This window comes from Thamnophis sirtalis, unplaced genomic scaffold (genome assembly GCF_051295495.1).
Source record: "Thamnophis sirtalis isolate CommonGarterSnake01/CBP01778 unplaced genomic scaffold, rThaSir2_p1.2 scaffold_11, whole genome shotgun sequence".
NCBI classification, from domain to species: Eukaryota; Metazoa; Chordata; class Lepidosauria; order Squamata; family Natricidae; genus Thamnophis; species Thamnophis sirtalis.
The window spans coordinates 5,459,586-5,483,614 of NW_028261391.1; the positions used below are offsets into that span (position 1 = coordinate 5,459,586).

General features: G+C 39.4%; 1 protein-coding gene across 2 annotated transcripts; it reads right to left on the bottom strand.

Annotated features, from left to right (window-relative positions):
• Window positions 1-1,087: 1,087 nt before the first annotated feature.
• Window positions 1,088-19,524, bottom strand: LOC148043466 (cytochrome P450 2J2-like). 2 transcript variants are annotated; one of them, XM_087725106.1, is made up of 9 exons: window positions 19,354-19,524; window positions 11,611-11,773; window positions 9,032-9,181; window positions 8,659-8,819; window positions 7,897-8,073; window positions 6,837-6,978; window positions 4,095-4,282; window positions 3,395-3,536; window positions 1,088-1,272 (listed from the first exon to the last, which is right to left on the bottom strand). In XM_087725106.1, exons 1-9 carry the CDS (start codon window positions 19,522-19,524, stop codon window positions 1,088-1,090), a joined length of 1,479 nt encoding a protein of 492 aa, XP_087581232.1. The 2 variants fall into 2 exon arrangements, with proteins under 2 accessions (XP_087581232.1, XP_087581231.1); XM_087725105.1 differs by having other exon boundaries at window positions 7,891-8,073.
• Between the last annotated feature and the right edge of the window lie 4,505 nt (window positions 19,525-24,029).

A 24,029-nucleotide genomic window follows, 5' to 3' on the forward strand; every position in this document is an offset into this window, starting at 1 on the left:
TAATTTGTGAGTTGGGGGGGGAAAGGAGAGGGAATGATAGATATCCTACTAACTGACTTTCTTTTAGAATATGTTATAAAGATGTAAAGTTATGGCAGACTTATTGAGATTGCAAAAGTATGCCAGTAGGTGGTTGTGTCTTCAAATATAAATGATTTTAGATAAAAACACATTTAAATAACTGTAATCAAATGAAAATTGTGGTACAGTGATAGTAAAGTACATAAATTCTAAAATGTACAACTCAATTTGAATGAAGTGTATGTAATGATTATGGAAGAAACGCACAAAGTGTATCTGTAACAAATTGACACGCTTTCTACAAGAAGTAACGAAAGATGATTCTTTCTTGTGTTTTTGTTTAATAAAAACAATTTAAAAACTTGAGAGACCGCCTGCTGCCAATTACCTCCACCAGACCGATTAGATCCCACAGACTAGGCCTCCTCCGAATTCCATCCGCCGGCCAGTGTCGACTGGCGACTACCCGGAGGAGAGCCTTCTCTGTGGCTGCTCCGACCCTCTGGAACGAACTCCCCGTGGAGATTCGCACCCTCACCACCTTCCAGGCCTTCCGCAAAGCCCTTAAAACCTGGCTGTTCCGACAGGCCTGGGGCTAAAGAACCGTTGCCCCTATCTCGAATGGTATGATGGTTGCGTGTTTTTAAATTATGTATTGTTTTGTGTTGTTGTTAATTTGTCTGTATACCCCTTCCCTGGTTTGAGTTGTGAGCCGCTTTGAGTCCCCCTTCGGGGGAAAAGGGCGGCATACAAATGAAATAAACATTCAAACATTCATTCAAAATTTAAAATAAAATAAATGGAACGTAATATGTTTTATTGGCACCCAAAAGGAAACAGTGATACAGTATGATAAGCTTAGTCTGTACATTTTTCACCCACGTCGTCCTAGGTTTTGGTTGACCTTGTTGGGGATGTTGTGTGAGCCCAGCTATAGGTTGAAGAAGTTTCAGTATTGAGTAAACAGAAGCAAAATGCAATATTAAGTCAATAGTTATATCAGAAACATTTATCGTATTGAATTGCTACTCTGTAACTGATGTTATGCCTTTTATTATGTTTAATCTTAAGATTGTAAGGGAATAGCACACAGTTTGTAAGAGTGTGGATGTATCACCACTTTTGCAACAGGTTCTTCATTGAGCTTTTTCACTCCTTCAGGCAACCGGAAGCTGAAGGCCCTCAACAGGCTGGTCAGAAAGATGAAGATCTCAATTCTTGCTAGCTGTTCTCCCACACAGGAACGTAGACCTGTAGATGAGACAAAGCATGGATTTGTGGATAATGATCTGTTTTCCATGGTGTACACCATCACCAAGGAAATCTGAAAAGATTCATAACAGATGAAAGAGATTTCCATGATAACCCTGGTATCTTCTAGCAGATTGAATTCCTAGAGCTTTTTTTCTACCTTTTAGTTTGTCAGAGAGATGCCTTTAATTCAGATTGTACTAGATGGAAGAAACTTTCAAAGACAAAGTTATACATGCATGAAAAAAGTAATCTAGCAACTATATTACTTATTCCACAGTGATATAGATGGAGTAGAGGGAGGAGGTATGGGCATAGTCTGTGGGAATTCCTTTTCACAAACCAAATACCTATTCGTGTTGTTATTTTTTGCTGCATCTGTCTGTCTGGACAAAAGTTGGGCCAACAGTCTGCAAAACAGCCTTTATTCATGTCCTCCTGAGAGTAATTGCTGCTGTAGCATTGGACTGCATTTGATTTCTTTTGCTCAGGGATTTACCTCTCTGTAAGATTACTATGGCCTTTCAGCTCCAACGGTCCTTGGAGGAAGCAAACTACCTAGACCCCTTCCAGTCTGGCTTCAGACCTGGTTACAGCACAGAAACCGCTTTGGTCGCATTGATGGATGATCTTTGGAGAGCCAGAGATGAAGGACATCCCTCCATCCTGGTCCTCCTTGACCTCTCAGCGGCTTTCGATACCATCGACCATGGTATCCTTCTGCGACGACTGCGGGAGGTGGGAGTGGGAGGCACCGTGCTACGGTGGTTCTCCTCCTACCTCTCGGACAGGTCGCAGTCGGTGTTAGTGGGAGGGCAGAGATCGTCCCCAAGGCCCCTAAATTATGGGGTGCCGCAGGGTTCGGTCTTATCCCCCCTACTATTCAACATCTACATGAAACCGCTGGGAGAGATCATCCGCAGGCACGGGATTAGATACCATCAATATGCGGACGATACTCAATTGTATCTGTCCGCCCCGTGCCAAATCAATGAAGCGGTTGACGTGATGGGCCGGGGTCTTGAGGCCGTTATGGACTGGATGAGGATTAACAAGCTTGTGCTCAACCCAGAAAAGACCGAGTGGCTGTTGTGTTTCCCTCCCAAAGATTTGGCCAACATTCCAACACTCAGGCTGGGGGGTCAAATTTTACACCCCTCAGAGAGGGTTCGCAATCTGGGAGTCCTCCTGGATCCACAGCTGTCATTCGACCACCATTTAGCGGCTGTGACCAGGGGGGCATTCGCCCAGGTACGCCTGGTGCGCCAGTTGCGACCCTACCTGAACCGGGAGGCACTCACAACAGTCACTCGGGCCCTTGTGATCTCTAGGCTGGAATACTGCAATGTGCTCTACATGGGGCTGCCCTTGAGGAGCATCCGGCGACTTCAGTTAGTGCAGAACGCGGCCGCGCGAGTGATCGCGGGTGCACCCCGATTCACCCGCATAACACCTATCCTCCGCGAGCTGCGCTGGCTACCTGTCGATCTCCGGATGCGCTTCAAGGTGCTTTTACTCACCCATAAAGCCCTACATGGCAGTGGATCTGGATACTTGAGAGACCGCCTTCTGCCGATTACCTCCCTACGACCTATAAGATCGCATAGACTGGGCCTCCTCCGCATTCCATCGGCCAGCCAGTGTCGGCTGGCAACTACAAGGAGGAGGGCCTTTTCAGCAGTCGCCCCGACCCTTTGGAACGAGCTCCCCGTGGAGATTCGTACCCTCTCCACCGTCCAAGCCTTCCGCATAGCCTTGAAGAACTGGCTCGCCCGTCAGGCCTGGGGATAAGGACCGTTACCCCGCCCGAATATTGAATGTATGGTGTCGATTTTATTATATGTTGTCGTCTTAATGTTGTATTCCCCCTCCCTTGGTTTTCTGTGAGCCGCCCTGAGTCCCCTCAGGGAAAAGGGCGGCCTACAAATGTCAATAAAACCTATAAAACCTATAAACTATTGTTTTGCACATCAAAGTTTATAGCCTAGGGGGAACTTCAGGCTCTCTAGTTTTGAAACCAGGAGGAAGAAGGGTTCAAACTATTCAAACTATGATGACTTCAGGGGTGGTAGTGCTGGGAATCTGCAAGTTAGAACCTGCTTTGGAATCATGGATGTAGTACCTATTCCAAAGGACAGAAACTCTTCCCGTTCAATGAACTTTCCATCCTTATCTAAAAAGTGATTTGGGTTGAACTCTTCTGGTGTCTCCCATTGCTCAGGATCAAGAAGGACAGAGCGCAGGTCTGGCATAATAATGGTCCCCTGTAAACAAAGAAATGATTAAACAGAGCAGTTTCATAGTTTCAACAGGGAAAAATGTATAAACAATATTTTTGAAGCTTTTGTTTTCTTTTGCCTTTATGGACCCATATTTGTTCATTTCCAGAACGGTTTCAGACAGCAGTCGTCCCCAACACTTCAGCTTCCTTCCTTCCATTCTTTCCATTAAAACTGAGAGCTGGGTGCATATTTATCACATGAGATTGCCCCGAGAAATGGACAAGAAACATGTCCACATATGACTACAATTCTGAACTTAAGTTCAACCCTTTAATCTATTATCACAGAGGTGATATTTAGCCAGTTCGCGCTGGTTCGCGTGAACCAGTGGTGGAAATTTGGCCTGGATCACCGGCCCAAGAAAGTCCATCCATTTGTATTAAACACATTATGAATCCCTCGCAAGAGTTTGTTATTCTTCCTTATTCAATTTTGCATGATTGCATTGGCAGTTCCTGAACAGAGAGCTTCTATCCCAGTGTCATATTCTGATTTTCCTTCCGTGTTGGGCTACTGGTGTGCAATGAACATGCTTTTTACCTTAGGAATATGGTAGCCCCTCAACTTCACATCCTTAGTACTTTCTCTGGGAACCCCAACTAACAGGACACTTTTTAAACGCTGCATTTCATGAATCACGGCATTGGTGTAGGACAGCTTCTTCCGATCCTGATAGGAAATCAACGCCGAGGAGCCAAACACATCTTCAATTTCTCTCTGGACTTTCTCTAGAAAAGAAATGATGGAAATAGAAGCTTTCTTTGATTCATTCAGGCCTGTTGCCACCAATGTTCTTTAAGGGATCTGGCCTTCACCTTCAAATTATTATCTGCTTCTGAGCCCCATATCTATAGGGATTCCCACATTCGCAGCCCCAGCCAGGCCTTCAACTCCAGTCACCAGCTCATTGATTCTTTTTTTTTAAAAAAAAATACTTTTTTATTTTCCATTTTCATAACATACAATCACATGTATACTATTACATAGCCAATATCCTATATTATTAAGTAGTAATTACATCAGTTCCTCTTGTCATCAACACCCAGAAAGATAAAAAAACCATTATTAGCTCTTCTGCTCTCCATACACCTCTTTCTTCTACCTCTCTCCTACCTCCTTTCTTCCCTCCATCATCCTTTCCTAGTCTACTTCCCCTTCCTTTCTCCTTCTCCTCTCCCTACATTCCACTCCTACTTATCCTCCTCATCTTCCCCCCTTACCCTCTCTCCTATCCCTCTCTTCCCATCTTTCTTCTCTCTTCTGCTTCCCACTCTTCCTCTTATTGGTGTATTTCTGCTTCTGAGCAAACTACAGTCTATGCTGATGCTATTTATGCTTCCATATCAATATACTTAACATATCTTAGTTTTAAAGAAAAAATAAGAGAAGACAGTATACATGTGCAATCATATTACATTAAAATCTAACACCCCTCGTCAAGCCTAATATACATCCCTCCCTCCCACCCTCCCCCCCAACCCCCCCCCCAGCCTTCCCTCCCCCTACTTCCCAGAACCCATACACGGTATAAATCTTTAACAAAATATATAAAATATATTGGAAAAAAAGAATAGAAAATTGATAACATCTTTACAATGAATTTAGCTCCTCCTTGCTAGGCTAACTTTAAACAATTTATATCATTCCTGATCTTAATCATAAGCTATCTGGAATTTCTTAGTCCCATATTTATTTTATACATAATCAATCCATTTTTTCCAGTCTCGTTTATATCTCTCGTTTGTGTGGTCCTTAAGATATGCAGATATTTTAGCCATCTCGGCTAAGTTTGTGACTTTCAATGTCCATTCTTGAATTGTAGGCAAATCTTCCTTCTTCCAGTATTGTGCCACCACCAATTTAGCTGCAGTTATTAAGTGCAAAATCAGATTAATCTCTACAGCTGTACAATCAGTAATTATACCTAACAAAAATAACTGAGGAGTAAACTTTATCCTTTTCTTAAGAACATTTTGCATAATCCACCTTATTTTTATCCAAAATGCCTTAACCTTTTTGCAAGTTCACCATATATGAAAATATGTAGCGTCAAGAGAATCACATCTCCAGCATTTGGGTTGTAAGTTCGGATACATAGAAGCCAACTTTTTAGGATCTAAATGCCATCTATAAAACATAAAAGTTTTCTCTCAAGTTTTGGGCTTGTGTAAATTTTACATTTCTTACTCAAATCTTTTCCCGTGTGTCCAACATTATCGGTTCTTCAAAATTTTGTGCCTACTTTATCATACAGTCTTTAACTAATTCTGTTTCAGAATCCATTTCTATTAATGCATTATATAGTCTCTTTATATGCATTAGACTTTGATCCCTAATTTGTTTTAGTAAATTATCCTCATTTTGCATAAAGCCGATTTTTTGATCTTTTTTCCATCTGGCCTGTAACTGCCCATACTGAAACCATGTTTGAATTCCCTTTTCCTCTTTTAGTACATTCAAGGGTTTTAATTGTAATACACCTCTTTCTAAGGTGAGAAGCTATCTGTAGCTATCGAGGTGGACTAGATGATCTACAAGGTCCCTTCCAACTCTGTTAATCTGTAATCTGTAAAAACTGTCCCCCATAATATGTTACCAAAGGGCTCCAAATCTACCTCCAGTCACTGATCTCTGATCTGGGCCATATATGTCATTACCAAGGCCCCCTGTTGACTCTCTGGGTTGATTTTTGCTTCCAGCTCTCACCAGCTTCTCATTCTTCTTGGCTGCCTCCAGCTCTGACTCAAAGTTGGATCTTCATTATGCCTAAAGTAGCCTTCCACTCTTCTGTCAGACTCATGGCTAGATCTCCACCTCCCCTCAGTCTCCTGTCATGTCCCTCAATGCTGCAGACAATGATTCAAGGTTTGCTGTGCCCCCCCCCCCAACCCAAATCTGTGCTTGCGCCTGCCATTTTGGTTATATTCTATGTACAGGCAATTTAAGTTTAGGTCTGAAACAAATAAGAAATCTGAAAGCCAAGGGAGATTACTACATTGAAATTGTTAAATGTTTCAGATTTGTACTGATTTCTAGTTTTTAGTTCCTCGATGAATATTTTACTGAGGATTCAAACAAGGCTCTCTGTTTCCTTACTTAGCATATACCAGGATTTCTGCATGTACATTCTTTTCTTTCCTTTAATCCTGCTAAGTTCATTCTCTTGCTTATAGAATCAAGAATCTACATAGGAAAATTATTATGAGAAATAGATTTCAAATAATTCCTGGGTATTTTAAAACCTGAGAGTGACTCTTGTTCCATTAGCCATGTCTGTCTCACCTTGGATGTCAGGATGATTGGTCAAGAGAAGCAGTGCCCACTTCAGAGTACCAAAGGTTGTGTCTGTCCCAGCACCAAAAAAATCCAAAATACATTGAGCCAGGTTCTCTTCATCATAGGTAGAGTCAGGGTCATTCCTGGTCTGTTTAAAATGAAAAATGAAATTTACAATGAATTCTATGCAGCTTTTTTGTAATTATTTTTGTTTCTGTGTCACAAGTCGATGCAGGAGAGCAATAATTAAAGTGGTAGATTCACAGTAAGATATTATCTTGAGAAACTGAATACTGCACAAGCCAGAAAAAGGGCCTCTGAAAATATCTCCAGACCTGTCACATCCTGGACCTAAACTGTTTCATCTTCTTACCTCTAGATGACGCTGTAGGGCAGGGGTGTCAAAGTCGATTTCATTTAGGGCCACATCAGGGTTGTGTTTGATTTAGGGGGGCCAAGGTGGGTGTGGCCTGGGTGGGCATGGCTAGCTTGATGTCACATGCTGGGGGCACCTATGGTGGCCTGAATGCTCTGCCAGAGGAAACAGGCTCCTGAGCTCAATTTTTGGCTGCGACAGCCTCCTGCAGCCCTTTGCCAGCAAAAATACAATATTGTATTTTGCTTCTGGAAGTTTTTAAGATGTTGGATAGTCATTTGTCTGAAACGGTATAGGACTTCCTGGCTAGGCAGGGGGTTGGACTAGAAGACCTCCAAGGTCCCTTCCAACTCTGCTAGTGTATTATTGTACAGTATTCATTTAAGTATGAATTAATCAAAAATCCCGCTTAATTCTTTTCCTTCATAATGGAGGGAATGGAGTCTTCAGGAAAAAGAGGGGGAAAGAAATGATAGCCGGACATGAGAGGATGACAAACGAAAATAATACCAACTTCCCCAGAAAATCTCCCTTGTCTAAGGAGTGTTCACGATTGCAAAGGTTCTAAATTCAGAAGAGAAGATAAATGAAAAGAAAGAAAATCCAATAAAGACCATTTCAGTAACTCCTCCTTTTTCCTTTAGCCAGTAAGATTCCTTGCCCATGTATTGGAACACAGTAAACCCATACCTTCTCCATCTGTAGAAGATAGTAATCAATGAAATCTTGTGGCTCATGGAGAGAGCTGGAGTCCTTGTGTTTCTCTATTTCTTGCTTTGCAAAGGAAGTGATCACCTCTACAGAAGCCAAGGCCTCTCTGTGAGGGCCTGGGAGGTAGCTCATTAATCGTGGGAACACAAAAAACATCTAATTGAAATGGAAATTGGAAAAGTTATTTATTTATAACCCACCACAATTTTAAAAAAGCAGCATGATAGGCATCTCCCATTGTTCTCAGCAGCTCACAGTAATAGACAACACTTAATAACCAAATAAAGCCATTGCAAGGATATTAAAATATGGCAAACAATGATGGAAGATCTTTTGCTAAAGCTGTTGAAACATGGGATGGAAAGCCAGATGCGGGTGATAACTGAAATGTGGGATTCAGCCATAGGCAAAATCACTTTGGGTTAGCTTTTAATTCACCAGCCTAGAAACTGAGATACTCTGAGTTCTAGTCCAAACTCAAGCACTAACTCAATTGTATGACACTGGAAGAGTTCTCCTCTCTCAGCCCTGGGAAGTGGGCAATGGGAAACCACTCCCAAATCTTGACAAGGAAACTGCAAAGACTTGTCCAGGCTCTCACCTAGAGTCAAGACTGATTCAAGGACAGACATACCTACTGGACAATTTCCAAGGCTTCCTCCATTCATTCCATTCATGATTCCATGGAATTACTGATGGAAAATAGGTTTTGGCAGAGATTTAATATAGAAAATGACTCACCACATGAAAAAAGCCACCAGAGAAATTCACAATATTTTCAAGAGCTTTAATTAACTTCTGGAAGTTCTCATCTTCAGGAGTAAATTGATGGCCAAAACTCAAAGCGCATATGACATTAGAAACTGCATTTACTACTGGAAATGAAGGGTCAAAAGGCTCTCCTGCAAACAAAGATATTTAAACAAAGATATTTCATAATGAATTTTTAAAGAACAGAAAAAAGGAAGGAAGGAAGGAAATTGGGAACTCTGTCAATTATTTCAAAACTAAAAAGAATCAAATCAAATAATCTCTTTTTCTTTAAAATACTCAGAATAGAAAAGATTTTGCCATTACCTCAAATTTCCCAAATTACCCATTACCCCAAAGAGACCTTTTGTTTGTCTGAACATCTCCACCAGTCTCTGAGCTCCGTCTTCTATCTGATGCTCAATGCTTTTCTTCCCCAGGCCCAGCTTCCGCAGAGACGTGACACCAATGTGACGCTGCTGTTTCCAGATGTGGCCATTGGAGAAAATAATTCCTGAAGGCATCAGCAGACAATGATAAATTATTCCTGACAACATTCATGTTTTTTTAAAAAAAAAAAAACTAGTCCAGTACTTGCCAAATATCTCTTTGGATTTCAGATGGGAATACCAAACCATTATGACATGTAGCCATTTTGTAAGATTCTGACTGTGCTATTTTTTTCTTACAAAAATATTTATTCCTTTTGGAAGTCACATGGACACTGGGAAGTGCATGTGGCACGGTGACCACAGATGCATTGCTTTTCAACCTTATACAATAGACATCAAGACCTTCTAACTTGATGTAAACGTTCATGTGTACAAACATATGTTATCGGCACAAGAGACAGGATCTTCCCAGTGATCTCAGAATCCATTTGCAACTTCCTCCTACACGATTGAAACTAATCAATAAAATAGACAAATGGATTTTTCATTCATCAAGTTTAATGAAGTGATGATGTTACCTAGCTTGGGTCATGAAATGTCTGCAAAAAAAAATATTAAGCCCATAGAGTACCAAGGACCTCTTAATCAAATTAATATTGTGTTTTTCTGACAATAATTATGATAGTTTAAATTCCTTTTATGAAAGCCATCAATAAATGAACACACAGTGGTAAGAAAAGCTAAGTTTAAAGTAATGAAGGTTAGTATCTTCTGAGCCAGAGTGTGATAGTCTTTATCTGACCTATTAAAGAATATAGTAGAAAAAAATGACCAATATTTTATTAAAAACAATGACTTCAAATTAAGGAGCTGGAAAATAATATATTTGAAAGAAAAGTGCAACCTGGAGGGATACAAAACAATGAAAGAAATGAAATAACACTGTGTTACATTAGTATGTGTCACTAAATTATATATATAATTTCACTCAAAAAACATCATGAAATCTCCAGAAACTTAAAGCCTACAAAACTGAAATTTGGCATGTATGTTCCTCTTGCCTTCTAGGTGCTTGCTAAGAAAGGATTTTTCAAAATGACCACCAGATCATTAGTATTTCTTAGATAATTATTATTATTAACACAATTATAATAAACGTTCTGCTCCCCCTCACAACCTTAAAATACCTCATTTACAATTGCCACTTGGATGTGGCCAGTGTGTGACTCAACCGGCCTGAGGGCTGGGAGTTTGGAGACGATCAATGGGGACAGCCTGAGGGAGAGAAGGGGATTAGATAGGAGATGCCTCTGAGGGACAAGCCTAAGGGAGAGAATGGAATAGGAGAGGAGAGACATCTGTGGGACAAGCCTGAGGGAGAGAAGGAGATAGAAGAGGATCAATGGGGCTAGCCTGAGGGAGAGAATGGGATAGGAGAAGAGAGGTCTCTATGGGGGAAGTCTGAGGAAGAGAAGCGGGATAGGAGAGGCCTCTAAGTTTGTTGATGCCAATTTGAGGGAAAATATTCTTAGAAATCTTCATGGAAGAGATAAATCAGGACCATAAAAAAGTGCCTTTTCAATTAAAATATATGTAAGGTATATTATTTATAAAGGATTCTAATTTCTGAGGGAGAAACTGCTTAAATGTAGAATTCACTAAAATTTTGGTTTCTTCCTAATCATATATTGATCAGAAAATGGGGGAGAGATTTCAACACATCCATAAATGCAAATTGTCTCCCTGCAATTCAAAAACAGGCATCACGCTGGATCAGGCTTTGGCTGCAAGATGGCGAGAGGAACAAGCCAAAAGAGCAATCGTGACTAGGAATAAAAATAGATTGAATTTGCATAATTATAATATGAGAAATACTAACTACCCTGTTTCCCTGAAAATGAGACCTCCCTGGATAACAAGCCCAATCAGGCTTTTGAGTGCATGTGCTAAAATAAGCCCTCCCCTAAAAATAAGCCCTCCCCAAGATTTTGCAACACAGCAGCACCCATGAGGTGACCACGCTCGCCACCTCCTGCACCTCAAAAATAATAAGACCACCCTGAAAATAAGGCCAAGCGCTTATTTTGGGGGTCAAAAGAAAAGAAGACCCTGTCTTATTTTGGGGGAAACACGATATATAATTGTGTGAGGGGCCCTTGGTGCTGTCTGAGCTTGCTTGTTTTCTTGCAGACATTTCATTAGCCTAACTTGTCAACATCATCAATGGCAGAATATCTAAAGAAAAAAAATAATCAAAAACAATCATACGTGGTTTTATGTATTACATAAAGAAGCATCAAATAATTGCAAAAAGGAAATGCAATGTCTACGTCAATTTATCAATGAAACAAAAGAAGATTGAATACAATGGAGATACAACATAATGTAGGGTAAAGCGTATTACAGCAATAGTTCTATTGCTTAACTCATAACTGTAAATCATTTTATTATCCCTTACATCCCCCACACTCAACTTGCTATACATATTATCCCCACAAATTGCAACAGTGTGATAGTTATTTAGATACAATTCCTTATTATTTCTACTTACCTCTTCTCTGCCCTACAGCTGTCAGGAAAGCATCCTCCGGTCGATAAGAGAATTCTTCTGGGAAACGGTCCATTCCTTCTTTCACAGTTTTGAACCCAGATAGCACTACAATAAGGTAATGTCCAGCCCACATGGAGTATATATTTCCATATTCTTTTACATGCTGTCAAGTGAATCAAAGTTTTGAAATGTTACGATCACATAAAATAGATTATTTACAGCTAAGATGCCATCAGTGTCTTCTGTAAATCCTCAATTCTAAGACCTTTCACCATATTCAATTGTCTGCTCTTTAGAAACTTATTTTCTCTCCCTAAGATTCCTGCAAAAACAGCAGTCCATTTCTTTTTCAGCACCTTCCTTTGCCTCCCCCCCCCCCTGCTTTTTTCAACCATCAATTCCTGAACCATCCATCTGATAGTTATATTGACAGGACAGTCTATGCCAGTGATGGGGAATCTATGGCATGTGTGCCAGAGGTGGCATGCAGATATTCTCAGTCGTCCAGGTTACGGATGTCCTGGAGATGCTTTTTCAAAAGGCAACTGTTTTTTCTTGGAAGACATTTTGCTTCTCATTTGAGAAGCTTCTTCAGTTCCCCCTGGATGATCACACTCTTAGACATGAAGAAAAATACATGGTTAAATCAGCCTCTGAGAAAGGAGGAAGTCTAGAAGCAGATAGTGAGGTTTTTCAACATGATTCTGCAAATATTTTTCAAATCACTAATCTGGTAAGCTGTTAACTGTCTTCTCTCAGACCAAGAAGAGAAAGGGAATGAGTTTTTCTCTCTCCAACTGAAACATTTCTCCAAGAATGCATGTGTTGGTTGGAAGACAGTCATAAACAACATTCCCAGTTCATAAATTGCCCCCCCCCTGCTTTTTTTGATGAAAGAGTGGAACCTGGAAGAAGAATGTATCTTTCATTATCTAGAATGACTAATTATAGTGACTGCTTGAGGAATATTACTAGAGTATGGTAATTCCACCAATAGTGTTGCCGAACTAAACGAATCTCCCCATTACACACAGTTTCTTGAAAACTACTTCTGAATATTAAAACGTTAGGTATCTTACATTCCTCAGAGCGTTGGTGTAGGAAAACCTGCCAGAAGTAGAGAGGTGCTTCAATTAAATTGCATAACTGCCAATATCTAGGTTATACTATACCAGATACCAAGCACATATTTCCTGTCTGAACCTGAAATATGTTTCTATTGCTTCCTTCTCCAACCAGCTGCATATAATCATTATCTTTGAATTTGTTCCATTAGCAAACATTTCTTAGTAAGATTGAACTAGAGTCTGCCCTCTTTTTTATATATATTTATTTTTTTATTAACAAACATGTAAAATAAATGGTAATATGTTCCGTGTATTGATTCGCATTTCCAGCATTTTGGGGAGGTATTTGTTAAGATTTTAGCTAACCTTTTTGGTGCCAGGTGCCATCTGTAAAACATTTTCTACTGGTTTTCCTTGTATGCAACTGATAGTGTCATTTTTAACTTTATTCCCCAAAATTTTTCCCATTTGTCTAATTCATTATTATAGCCAAAGTTCTTCCTGCCGTCAAGGCATTTGAAAGATAATGTTAGAATTATTTTGGATGCCTTAGAATATTATGAAGCTCGGCCGGATAAACAAGTGGCCTTTATGTTTCTTGATGCACAAAAGGCTTTTGATCGGGTAAATTGGAACTTTATGTTGTCACAATTAGAAAATATGAAGTTTGGAGAAAACTTTTTAAATGCAATTCGGGCAATTTATGTATGACAAACCGCGACATTATTGGTAAATGGAGAAGAGGCGGGTGATATTGAGATTGGTAAAGGCACAAGACAAGGATGCCCGTTATCCCCCCTACTGTTTATCCTCACATTAGAACCCCTTCTTAGAATAGTGAGGAGTGACACACAAATTAAAGGGTTACGAGCTAAAGCTCAGGAATTTAAGGTCCAGGCTTTCGCCGATGACCTTGTTTTTATCCTGGAGGATCCTATGGCTTCTGGGATACAACTTTTACGTAAAATAGAGGAGTACGGTAGGATAGCAGGGCTACGTATAAACAAAGAGAAGACAAAACTGTTAATTAAGAATATGACTCTGAACCAGAAAAGGGAAGTACAAAGCCTGTTAGGGATTAACATGGCCCATAAAATACAATACTTGGGAATTTGGCTCACGGAGAGATGTTCCTCTATCAAGGTAGATAACTATATGAAATTGCTACAGCAGGTATCTAAAGATATGACTAATTGGAGTGGTAAACAACTGTCTTTGATGGGCAGGATTGCGACAGTCAAGACATATGTATTACCAAAATTTTTGTTTCTGTTTCAAATGGCACCAACTAAATTGGACAAAAAATTTTTAAAATCTTTGGAGACAATAGTGGCTCGATTTATATGGCAAGGCAAGAAAGCATGAATTAAAGCCCAAATATTGCAAAAACGTAGAGAACTGGGAGGCTTCGGAGTACCCAACTGGGAAGCATACTATAATGCAGCAATTATGACATGGGTGAAGGATTGGGTGATGTTGAGTAGAAGGCGCCTATTGGCTATAGAGGGACATGACCTCCCTCAGGGATGGCATGCCTCCCTCTGGCAAGAAAAAGACACACCCAATAGGTACTTCATGGGACATTATATTCAGAAGATTTTGATGGGGGTCTGGGAAAAGATGAGGAAAAATTACTATCTTACGGTTCCGTGCTGGTTGGCACCATTAGAGGCCTTAACGCATCCCAGTGTATTTAATTGGACAAGAAACATAACATATAAAGACATCATGACAGAAGATGGCAACATGAAAACAAAGATGGAATTAGAGCAGCAGGGCAGGAATCTGGAATGGTGGGAATATTTACAGGTTAGAAACAGGTTTAAAAGCGATAAGGTACGGTTTGGGATCTACCCAAACCCTCAGGGGCTAGATAAGATTTTGTTTGGTGGAGACAAGAAAATGTTATCGAAGATTTATCAATTTTTGACCTGCCAAGATGCTAATGAAGAGATGAACAAAAGCCTTCTAATAGCATGGGAGAGAAACTTTGGCTATGAGATTGAAATGGGCAAATGGTGGGATCTATGGAGTAAGACCATTAAACTTACAATATCTACAGCATTCAAAGAAAACATATACAAGATGGTTTATAGATGGCACTTCCCCCCAACGAGGTTAGCCAAGATGTTCCCTGGGTTATCTCCATTGTGTTGGAAATGTGGAAGAAAGGATGGCACATTCTACCATATTTGGTGGTCCTGTACTGAGGCCACGAAATATTGGAAAAGGATTAAAAAATGGCTAAAAGAGGTTACCGGGGCAAACATGGAATGGAGACCCGAGAACCTTCTACTAAGCATTAAACTAGAAAACATGAGCAATTCAATATGGCATTTGAGCCTACATATAATTGTGGCCGCAAGAATAACTTATGCACAACTTTGGAAATCCACTACCATACCATCGGAAGATGCTATAATTAAAAAGATCTATGAATGTGCAGAAATGGACAGAATGACGGGTTGGCTGAGGGACAAAGGAGAAACGGAACATTACCTTAGCTGGAACTTATGGTATATGTGGGCGACAAGGAGAACAGCAGGGACTTAAAATGTGGAAAGTTAAAAGTGAACATGGGTATTGTAATAGATCCCTGAATTTTGTAATGAGAAGATGTGGCTTAGAGACCTAACAATGAGGAAGGAAAGAAAAAAGTTGGGCTGTGAATGACTGTCACCGCGGGGGGGGGGGGGGAGTTGTATGTTTAAAATTGTATTTGTATTTGTATGTTTTACCCTTAAAAAATGTATAACTAATAAAGATTACTTTAAAAAAAATATTATAGCCAAAGTTCTGTGCCCATTTTATCATTTGTTCTTTCACAATTCCCTCTTCCATTTTATACTTCAGGAGGAATTTATATATTCTCCCTATCATCTTTCTATCTGGGCTTTGAATAATTTTATCCAATTCGTATGGTGCTGTTTCGATGTCATGTAATTTAGTATCTTTATTGTATTTAGTTTTGATTTGGAGGTAAGTTAACCAGTCAACTTTCATGTTCTGATCTGCCAATTCTTCAATTGTTTTTAAATTTCCCTGTCTATCAATTAAGTCTCTGTATTTTAGGATTTTGTTCAAAACTGTAAAATTTGGGTGAGTCATCCTTTCTTTTGGTGATAGCCAATTTGAGATTTTCACATAGTGGATTTTTTTGATTTGGAGCCATTTTTGCAATAACGCCCTTCTGATTAAATGATTTTGAAAGTATTTGTGCGTTTTATTTTTATCATCCCATAGGAATGTATGCCAGCCTGCTTGCAGGTCAAGGACAAAATTATTTTATTCTTTAGCTCTATCCAGTCCTTCACAATGTTATTGTTACTGCTGATGCATATAAATCCCAAATAGGTAATGCTAAGCCTCCCCTCTCCTTGCTGTCTTGCATTGACTTTAGTTTAATCCTCGGTTTTCATCCCTGCCCAATGAACCTAGCAGTTATTTTATTTGATTCTTGAAAGAATTTTTTACCTGGATTAATAGTTGCGGCTTGCAACAGGAATAGGATTCTTGGTAAGATATTCATTTTATTTATTGATATACATCGCATGAGTGATAACTGAATATTTTTCCAATTTTCTAAATCTTTCTTTAGTTGTATCACTAATTTATTATGATTATCGTCTTTAATTGTGGAACATTTTGCCGACACCCAGATCCCCAAGTATTTCACTTTCTTAGTTATTTGCATTCTGGTTGCTATTTTCAGTTCCTCTTCTTGCTTTTTGTCATGTTCTTGGTTATCATTTTTGTTTTGTCTTTATTGATCTTTAGTCCTGCCACTTAGCCATATTCTTCTAATTCTTGAATTAATTTCAAGATGGATTCTAATGGGTCCTCTAGAACAAATACTAAGTCATCGGTATAGGCTTGGGCCTTATATTCTTCATTTTTGAGTCTTAAACCTTTTATTCCCTGGCCTTTCCAAATTTCATTTAGTAAAATTTCCAAAATTAATATAAACAGCAAAGGAGAGAGGGGGCATCCCTGTCTGGCTCCTTTTTTATTTCAATCTTTTCTCTTAGACCTCCATTCATGAGAACTTTGTCTGTCTGAGTGTTATAAAATCCTTCTAACATTTTTATAAATTTTTCTCTGAATTTCATCTCATCCAATAGTGTTGTTTTAAATTTCCAGATTACGTTGTCAAATGCTTTTTGTGCATCAAGGAAAACCAGTACCATTTGCTTTTCTGGATGCGCCTCGTAATACTCTATTATGCCTAGTATGACTCTCGTGTTATTTTTAATGTGTCTGTGGGATAAAAGTCTGTTTTGGTCCGGATCACTGTTCTCTCTAAGGTGCGCGGCTGCGCGGCCGCGCACATAGCAAGAAAACCCCGCGCAGCAGTTTCTAACTGCCGCACAGAGATTTCTTTCAAAGCAAACGTGGGGAAGTCCTTTGCAGGCAGCTAGAATTGGCCGCCCGCAAAGGACCTCCCCAGAGGAATCTCATGTCCTGCAGCCCAAACTTTCTCCTCCCAGCAACTTGGCCTGTTGGATACAGTGGTGGCGGGGGAAGAATGGCCTGGGTGGGCTGGCTGGCTGGGGAGGGGGGAGCCCTTTAAAGCCCTGCTGCTGCGTCTTCCCAGCAAGACTTCGCAGTTTCCCTTGCCTGCCTTAACCAAAGCTTGGCGCCCCGCCTCTGCTTTCGCTCTCCCTCCCTCAGCTGTGCAGCAGCAGCAGTGGCAGCTCTCAGCCTATGGCGTCAGCGTCACGCAGCCTGTGGAAGGAGGGGGAGGAGGAGGGAACCAAAGAGAGGCTTTTACCGGGCCTGCACCCCACAGCCAGGACCGTCCTTGCGCCTCAAGCCGCGTTTCTTCCTGCAAAGCCCTTCGGGCATCAGGCGGAACTCTCGGGTTGTGGGGCGCAGGCCCGGTAAAAGCCTCTCTTTGGTTCCCTCCTCCTCCTCCTCCTCCTTCCACAGCCTGCGTGACGCTGCCGCCGTAGGCTGAGAGCTGCCACTGCTGCTGCTGCACAGCTGAGGGAGGGAGAGCGAAAGCAGAGGCAGCCTCAAATTTAATTTATTAAAAGAATTTTTGGATTTCTCCTCACCAAACCTTTAAGACTGAAAGTTTTTCCTAACATGAACTTGGGTTAAATATACTTAATATGAGGAAGGTGCAGCAATTAACACTGCTTTTTAAAAAGAACAATATTTCTCAATTGTTTATCTGTATGAAGTCTGCCTATCTTAAGTTCCTACTATACAAAAGGTATTACCTTCTAAGGCAACCTCTATACAATACATTAGTGGCCAATGTTACATTGCTCCTAATGACAAAATTAGAGCAGTGTTAAGCCTATGAAAAAAGACCCCCAAATCCCAAACGAATAAAATCATTATTAAGACCCAATGAAAAAATTACAAAAATTATGCATAAACTTTCATGTTCCCCAAATTTCCAATCCAAAATTTAACTCAGATTCTTCAGACATAGATTTGTAATTCAGAGTCAGACTCGATTATTAGAATGAATGCATTAATCAGGGGTGAATAATGTTGGTGAAATCTCATCTAACCTTCCATAATAATAACATACATACACAAATAGCTGACAGCCACATCTCTGAAACACTATTAAATCTGAACTAAATGTTTATCTAGAACTCAAATAAATAGCTGCTTTTTGGTTTTATTTTTTTTAATATTTATCAGTCTCTCTTTTATTCCATACTTCTGGTTGAAAGACTATTCTATGTCATGCTAAACAAATGCATATTCTAGTGGCGGTGGGGGCTCGTTGGCATCTTCAGCAGCAGCCCTGCCTCCTGTGAAAAAACCCGAAGATGGAGCAGATCCACGCAGATGACGTTGCTGCAACATGACTGGAGGGGGAATTCTGGGAGTTGAAGTCCACAAGGCTTAAAGCTGTCAGGTTTGAAGACTCCTGGGGTTTTTTTTCCTAAAGGGTTAGGGGTGCAAAGGTCTTGTAACTTGACAGCTTTAAGACTTGCATGCTTCAATGCCAGAGTTTCTGAGCCAACATTTTGGTTGCTAAGCAGGACCGTTGTTAAGTGATACTGATATTATATAACACTTTTAATTAAGCGGGTACCTTGAATAAACATAACTTTAAGTTTCAAATAACACTGATTTCGTTGTTGTCTTAGGTGACATCTGTGAAAAAAATTCAGGTGCTCAGGCATGAAAATATGCCACTCAAACACTATACTTTTCTGCTCACACTGAAAAAAAATTAGAGGGAATATTGGTCCGGATGTATTCGTTCATTTAAAACCTGTTTATTTCTTCCTGCCATAATTGCTGCAAATATTTTATAATCAGAGTTTAACAATGAAATTGGCCTGTAATTTTGAATTTCTTGTAGATTGGTTGCTTCTTTTTGGGATTAGCGATATTATTGCTTCTGTCCATGATTCAGGTATCTTGGCTTTTCCTAAAACTTCATTAAACATTTCCACTGCCAGCTCTTCCAATATTAGTTTCTTTCACATTCTGCTCTTTGAAATGTTGGTGACCAGGTCTCAGCTTGAATATTCTGGCTCAACGAGGAACATAACATAACAACCAAGCGTAATGACGAGCACTTAAATTCCTCATCATGAAGGAATATTTCACTAGCTTAATACATTTGTTTATAGTTATGATACAAAGAAAACAATTGATTATTATTTTGTATATGACTAGATTATTGTTTATAATGAAATACCTTACGGAAGTAATCTTCGTGAAACGAAAACCCGGAAGCCCACAAGGTCCCAATGAGAGGTAGAGCCAAAGGACCCGGAGGCAAATGTCTTCGGGACCAGAGGTGCCTCAGGAAGAAGAGAATCAGCAGAGCAAGCAGCAAAACGAACAGAAAAGTCCCCATCGCCATCATTCTCCTGCTGCTTCTATGTTTCACTGATGGGAAAAGAATGGCAACATGTCTTTTAATACTCTGTCTAATGAGCGTTCATACTTTTTGAGCAAGATGTTATCTTGCTCACATAATGATTATACCATATGTTGCAGTGCTTAAAGGACAAGGAAGGATCAAATTATAGGTAGAGAGATTAAGTGTTTTGAAATACCTGTCTAAAAATGATCTCACCATACAAGCTGCCTTATCCATGTGCACAACTGAAAATAACTGATCCATACTACAACCTTAGCAGGAACAATTGCCCAATTCTGAAGCATCATGAGCCCTATTAGTGCAGTGCTTAGAATGCAGTTTTGCAGGCAAACTCTGCCCACAGCCTGTGTGCAATCCAGGTTGACTCAGCCTGTTAAGGTAATGATAAGGTGACCAATCGTCCTCCTTTAGCGAGGACAGTCCTTTGTAAGTTCTCCCCTCCCTCGAAAAGTGTCCTCCTACATGTCCTCCTTTTCGATATTTGTCACTCTTAATGTGATGTATTTGCATTTGACATGATGATTTATGGAGGCTCGGTATAGTGCAGTGTAAGACGCGATTATGAGACGCATGCGCTCCGCATGGGAGACCTTGAGAGAGAGCGCTTCACACATGTGGCTTTGTTTACTTCCTATCGAAACACGACACAGCAGATACGCACGCGGTAGACTCATGGCACGTCAGCAATTGAATGATTCATGGTAATTATTTCTTTCTCAGTGAATATTCAATTATACAGAGGTAAGTACAATTCACCTTTTATTAATTCATTATCTATTCAATAATTTCCAAATATGTATAATTTTATTTACAAGTTTATACAACCATGTTGTCAACAGAAGTGAAAAATAATTTAAATTTAAATTTCAATGAAGTTTATTCGCTTATGTTATTAAAGTTTTAGTTGTAATAATTACTTTTCTTTATTCATAATGTGCTTACATCGTTCGTGTAGCTTTATATTTTATTTTAAATTTTAAATTTCATTTAAGGGATGGAAAAATCAAAAAAGAGGAAATGCCATTTCAAAGATCAATTGGAAAAGGAATTTCCATTCCTCAGATCAAAGAAAGGTGCCATTGTGTTCTGCAATATTTGCAGAGGAGAATTTTGTATTGCAGTTGGGGGCAGAGCAGCTATAAGGAAACACTTGTCCACCAACAAACATAAGCAATCATTAGATGCATCAACTTCCAGTCGTAAAGTAACAGTTTTTTTTTAACTTCAAATTATTCTGAAGATGAAAAATAGTTAGCTGCAATGGAGGGAACATTTGCATTTCATACCATAATTCATAATCAAATTGATTATGAAGTTGTACCATCCAACTAATTGTACAACTAAATTATTGATGGTACAACTAAATAGTACAACTGAATTATTGAAAAAGTTTCAAAAAGCTAAATTTTCATGCGCCAGGACAAAAGGTGAGGTTATTATTAAATCAGTATTTAAAAATTACTGTGATAAAATACTTACAGCAGACTTGAAAATAGCAGAATTTGTAACAGCTTTATTTGATGCATCAAATTATAATGAAACCAAATTGTATTCAATACTATTAAGATATTTTAATGTTACCAAGAAGATTCAAGTAAAAATATTAAATTTAGAATCCATTGAGGGTGAAACTGCTAAGATTTTGTCAAACCATCTATACAGAGTGTTTGTTGACTTCATCGCAAGTATATTGGACAGATATTGAATCTTGGGTTTTTCTCTAAAAAAGTGCCAGGCATTAAAATAGACGACAATTGTCTCTTTGAAGAAATTAGAAGATTGAATGTTAAATTCTGAAAAATTAATACAATGGAAAAATCAACACGTTGAAGATGGGTGGATATTTTCAGCCATTTCAAAATGAAGATATTTTATGTGAAAATTTATTTATACTTGTTCAATTTACATTGTGCTGCCCTGGAACTAATGCAGCAGTTGAAAGAGTTTTTTCAATTGCCAATGATTTTTGGAGAAGTGAGAAATCGAGATTGAATGTTGATACTCTAGCTGCAGCACTTGCCGTAAATTTCAATATGAAGGATATTTCTTGTTCAGATATTTCCAATATATTGTTAGAAGATGATACGTTGACAAAAAAATATTAATTCAATGGAAAAGTACTCATTTAAATAATAATTAACAGGCATGTAAGCATAATTACAAGATAAAATGTTGCAAATGTTTTTACTATGCATATATCATATTATAGTATATTATTGTTGCAATGAATAAAATATTTCTTTTATTTACGATATTTTTTTTCAATTTGTTTGTCCTCCTTTTCATTGTAAAAAAGTTGGTCACCTTAGTAATGATGATTTAATAGCTGATCAACTGCTGTAAGGCAGTTAACCAAGATGATGCATTGAGAATGACTCAGCACTTTAAAAGCCTGTTTATATAAGAGAGGCCCTGTGAGGGTGGTTTCTCTCTCCGTGTGCTTCTGTGTTATAGTTGAAGATTGAGTGATTGCCTGGTTTTGCATGTCTGTGTGTGTGTGTGTGAATGTTGATACTCTAGCTGCAGCCCTTGCCGTAAAATTCAATATGATGGAAACTGAGCAGGCGTCATGTGGATGGAGGCCCCAAGGAAGACCAGAGCAGGGATATGGCACATTCCCATACCTGGCCAAGGTGAACAGCAAGTGGCAGAGGCTTCAGGGCCTCAGGGAATGGCATGTCCCTGGGTGCCAAGTCCAATCCAAGGCGAAGGGTAAGTGGACAGCATGCTTACCTTTGGTGAACAAAGCGGGCGAGGCATGGAGGTGAGGCAAGGTGATTAGTTGGGCCATGTGACTAAGCAAAATATATAGGATGGGGGTGGGCGGGGTGGGTGGGGCAGGCAGAGTGTGTGGTGGTTGGATGTGCCAGGTGGAAGGGGAGACAAGGCAGGCAGGGTGACTGGGCAGGTGGGGAAAGCAGGTAGGCAGTGGTGGGGCCAGCCAGAGGTGGTATTTGCCAGTTCGGCAAACCAGTTAAAATTTCTGCTACTGTTTCATCTGAACAAGTCCTAACCAGCCTTGAATCATCAAAAAATTCTGTGAGAGGATTTGCCAGAAAAGACAACTGGAACAATATTGGCAAAAAATATTTGTGGAAGTTTGTAGAGAAAGTGATTAGACTGTAACCACAGAGGGGTTAGATAATTAGATCAAGTCTAGTTCCAAGCCTAAGTATAGGATGAAAACTGCATTGGTTGCTCTTGTGGATGTTCTGCGCTAAGACATGGATTGATGGCAAACCTTTTGTTCTTCTGTTAATTCTCTCAACATCATTCCAATCCTTCAAGCATGCTATCATGTTGAAGTCTGCAAATGGCTGGGGAACATGAAGTCTATAGGGAAAATTTAGTTAAAATGAATAAGATGCTAAAAATAGGAGAGGAGGAGCCAACGTCATGATGATACATCTTGCGGACTCGACAGTCCGAGTCCGCCGATGACACTTTTGCCCCGAAGAGATGGTGACTAGGAACACAAAAATTTGCTAGTCACAGGGACACAGCAAAGTCCCTGATTGACCCAAGAGAATCGCTGCCAACCAGCGGCAAACAGGCAGCCCCCAGGATGACAAAGTCGGAGACAGCTCCGGAAAGAAAAGAGGAAGTGAAAGTGTTCCATCTTGTGAGGTTTTTTTTTACTTTCAGAAGATTGCCCTAAGAAAACTTTTTTAAAAATGATAAATTAGTCCTCTAAGTAAGAATAAAGTGGTGAATTTAATCCTTATTGGACTGCCTTAGAAAGTTTTTTGCTCTTGCTTGTAACGATATTTTGTGGATTGAAGTTATTGCAATGGTTTCTGTTTCTCCGCTTGAAGTGAATGGACTGGTTTTTTTCCTCTTTTTTTTCTACTACCAACTTTTTTTTGGCTTAAACTAAAACTTTTTTTATTTTAACAAATTCCTCCTTCTATTCCTCCTTCCAAACGGAAGGGTTTGGAACTTGCTTATAAAACCTGATAAAGACTCAAAGGCATGAACAGTGTTTTGCAGGTGCTCTTGGAAAATATTTTGGCAAGAGAAGGAAAGGGTTAGAAAAAGACAAGAACCCTTCTATTTTAAAAAGCCACAAAAGAACTTGCAGAGAAAACATGCAGGAGAAAAAAAAAGAGCCAAAAGGATGGAGTTCAGAAGACAAATCTATCCAGAAATAAGTTTGATAACCAAAGTTAAGCTTATGTTAATAACAATTCAAGGGCAAAGAATCTACATGAGAGATCTTCTAAGCTACAAAGTGTGGAGAGGAGTTAAAAACTCTGGAAAGGAGCTGAAAAGAGAATTGACACAACAGCTGGAGAGAGAGATAAGACCATTTCTCTACTGGAGAGATACTGGTTGATAATGCTAGTTGATGATAAAACGTTAGCTAATTTTTGATGATTAATAAGTAGGGATTTTAGTATTTTGTAGACTGTTTTAGATTATCATTGAATGTTTATTCATTAACATATAATTTACTATGATATTAATAATGAAATAGGATAAATAAT

Coding starts and splice junctions, on each gene's coding strand:
- LOC148043466 (XM_087725105.1), bottom strand. CDS start 19,524: ATGATGGCGATGGGGACTTTTCTGTTCGTTTTGCTGCTTGCTCTGCTG. Junction 8,074..8,658: donor CTGGTGGCTTTTTTCATGTG/GTGAGTCATTTT, acceptor CATTTCAATTAG/ATGTTTTTTGTGTTCCCACG. Junction 4,283..6,836: donor CAATCATCCTGACATCCAAG/GTGAGACAGACA, acceptor TTTCTTTTCTAG/AGAAAGTCCAGAGAGAAATT.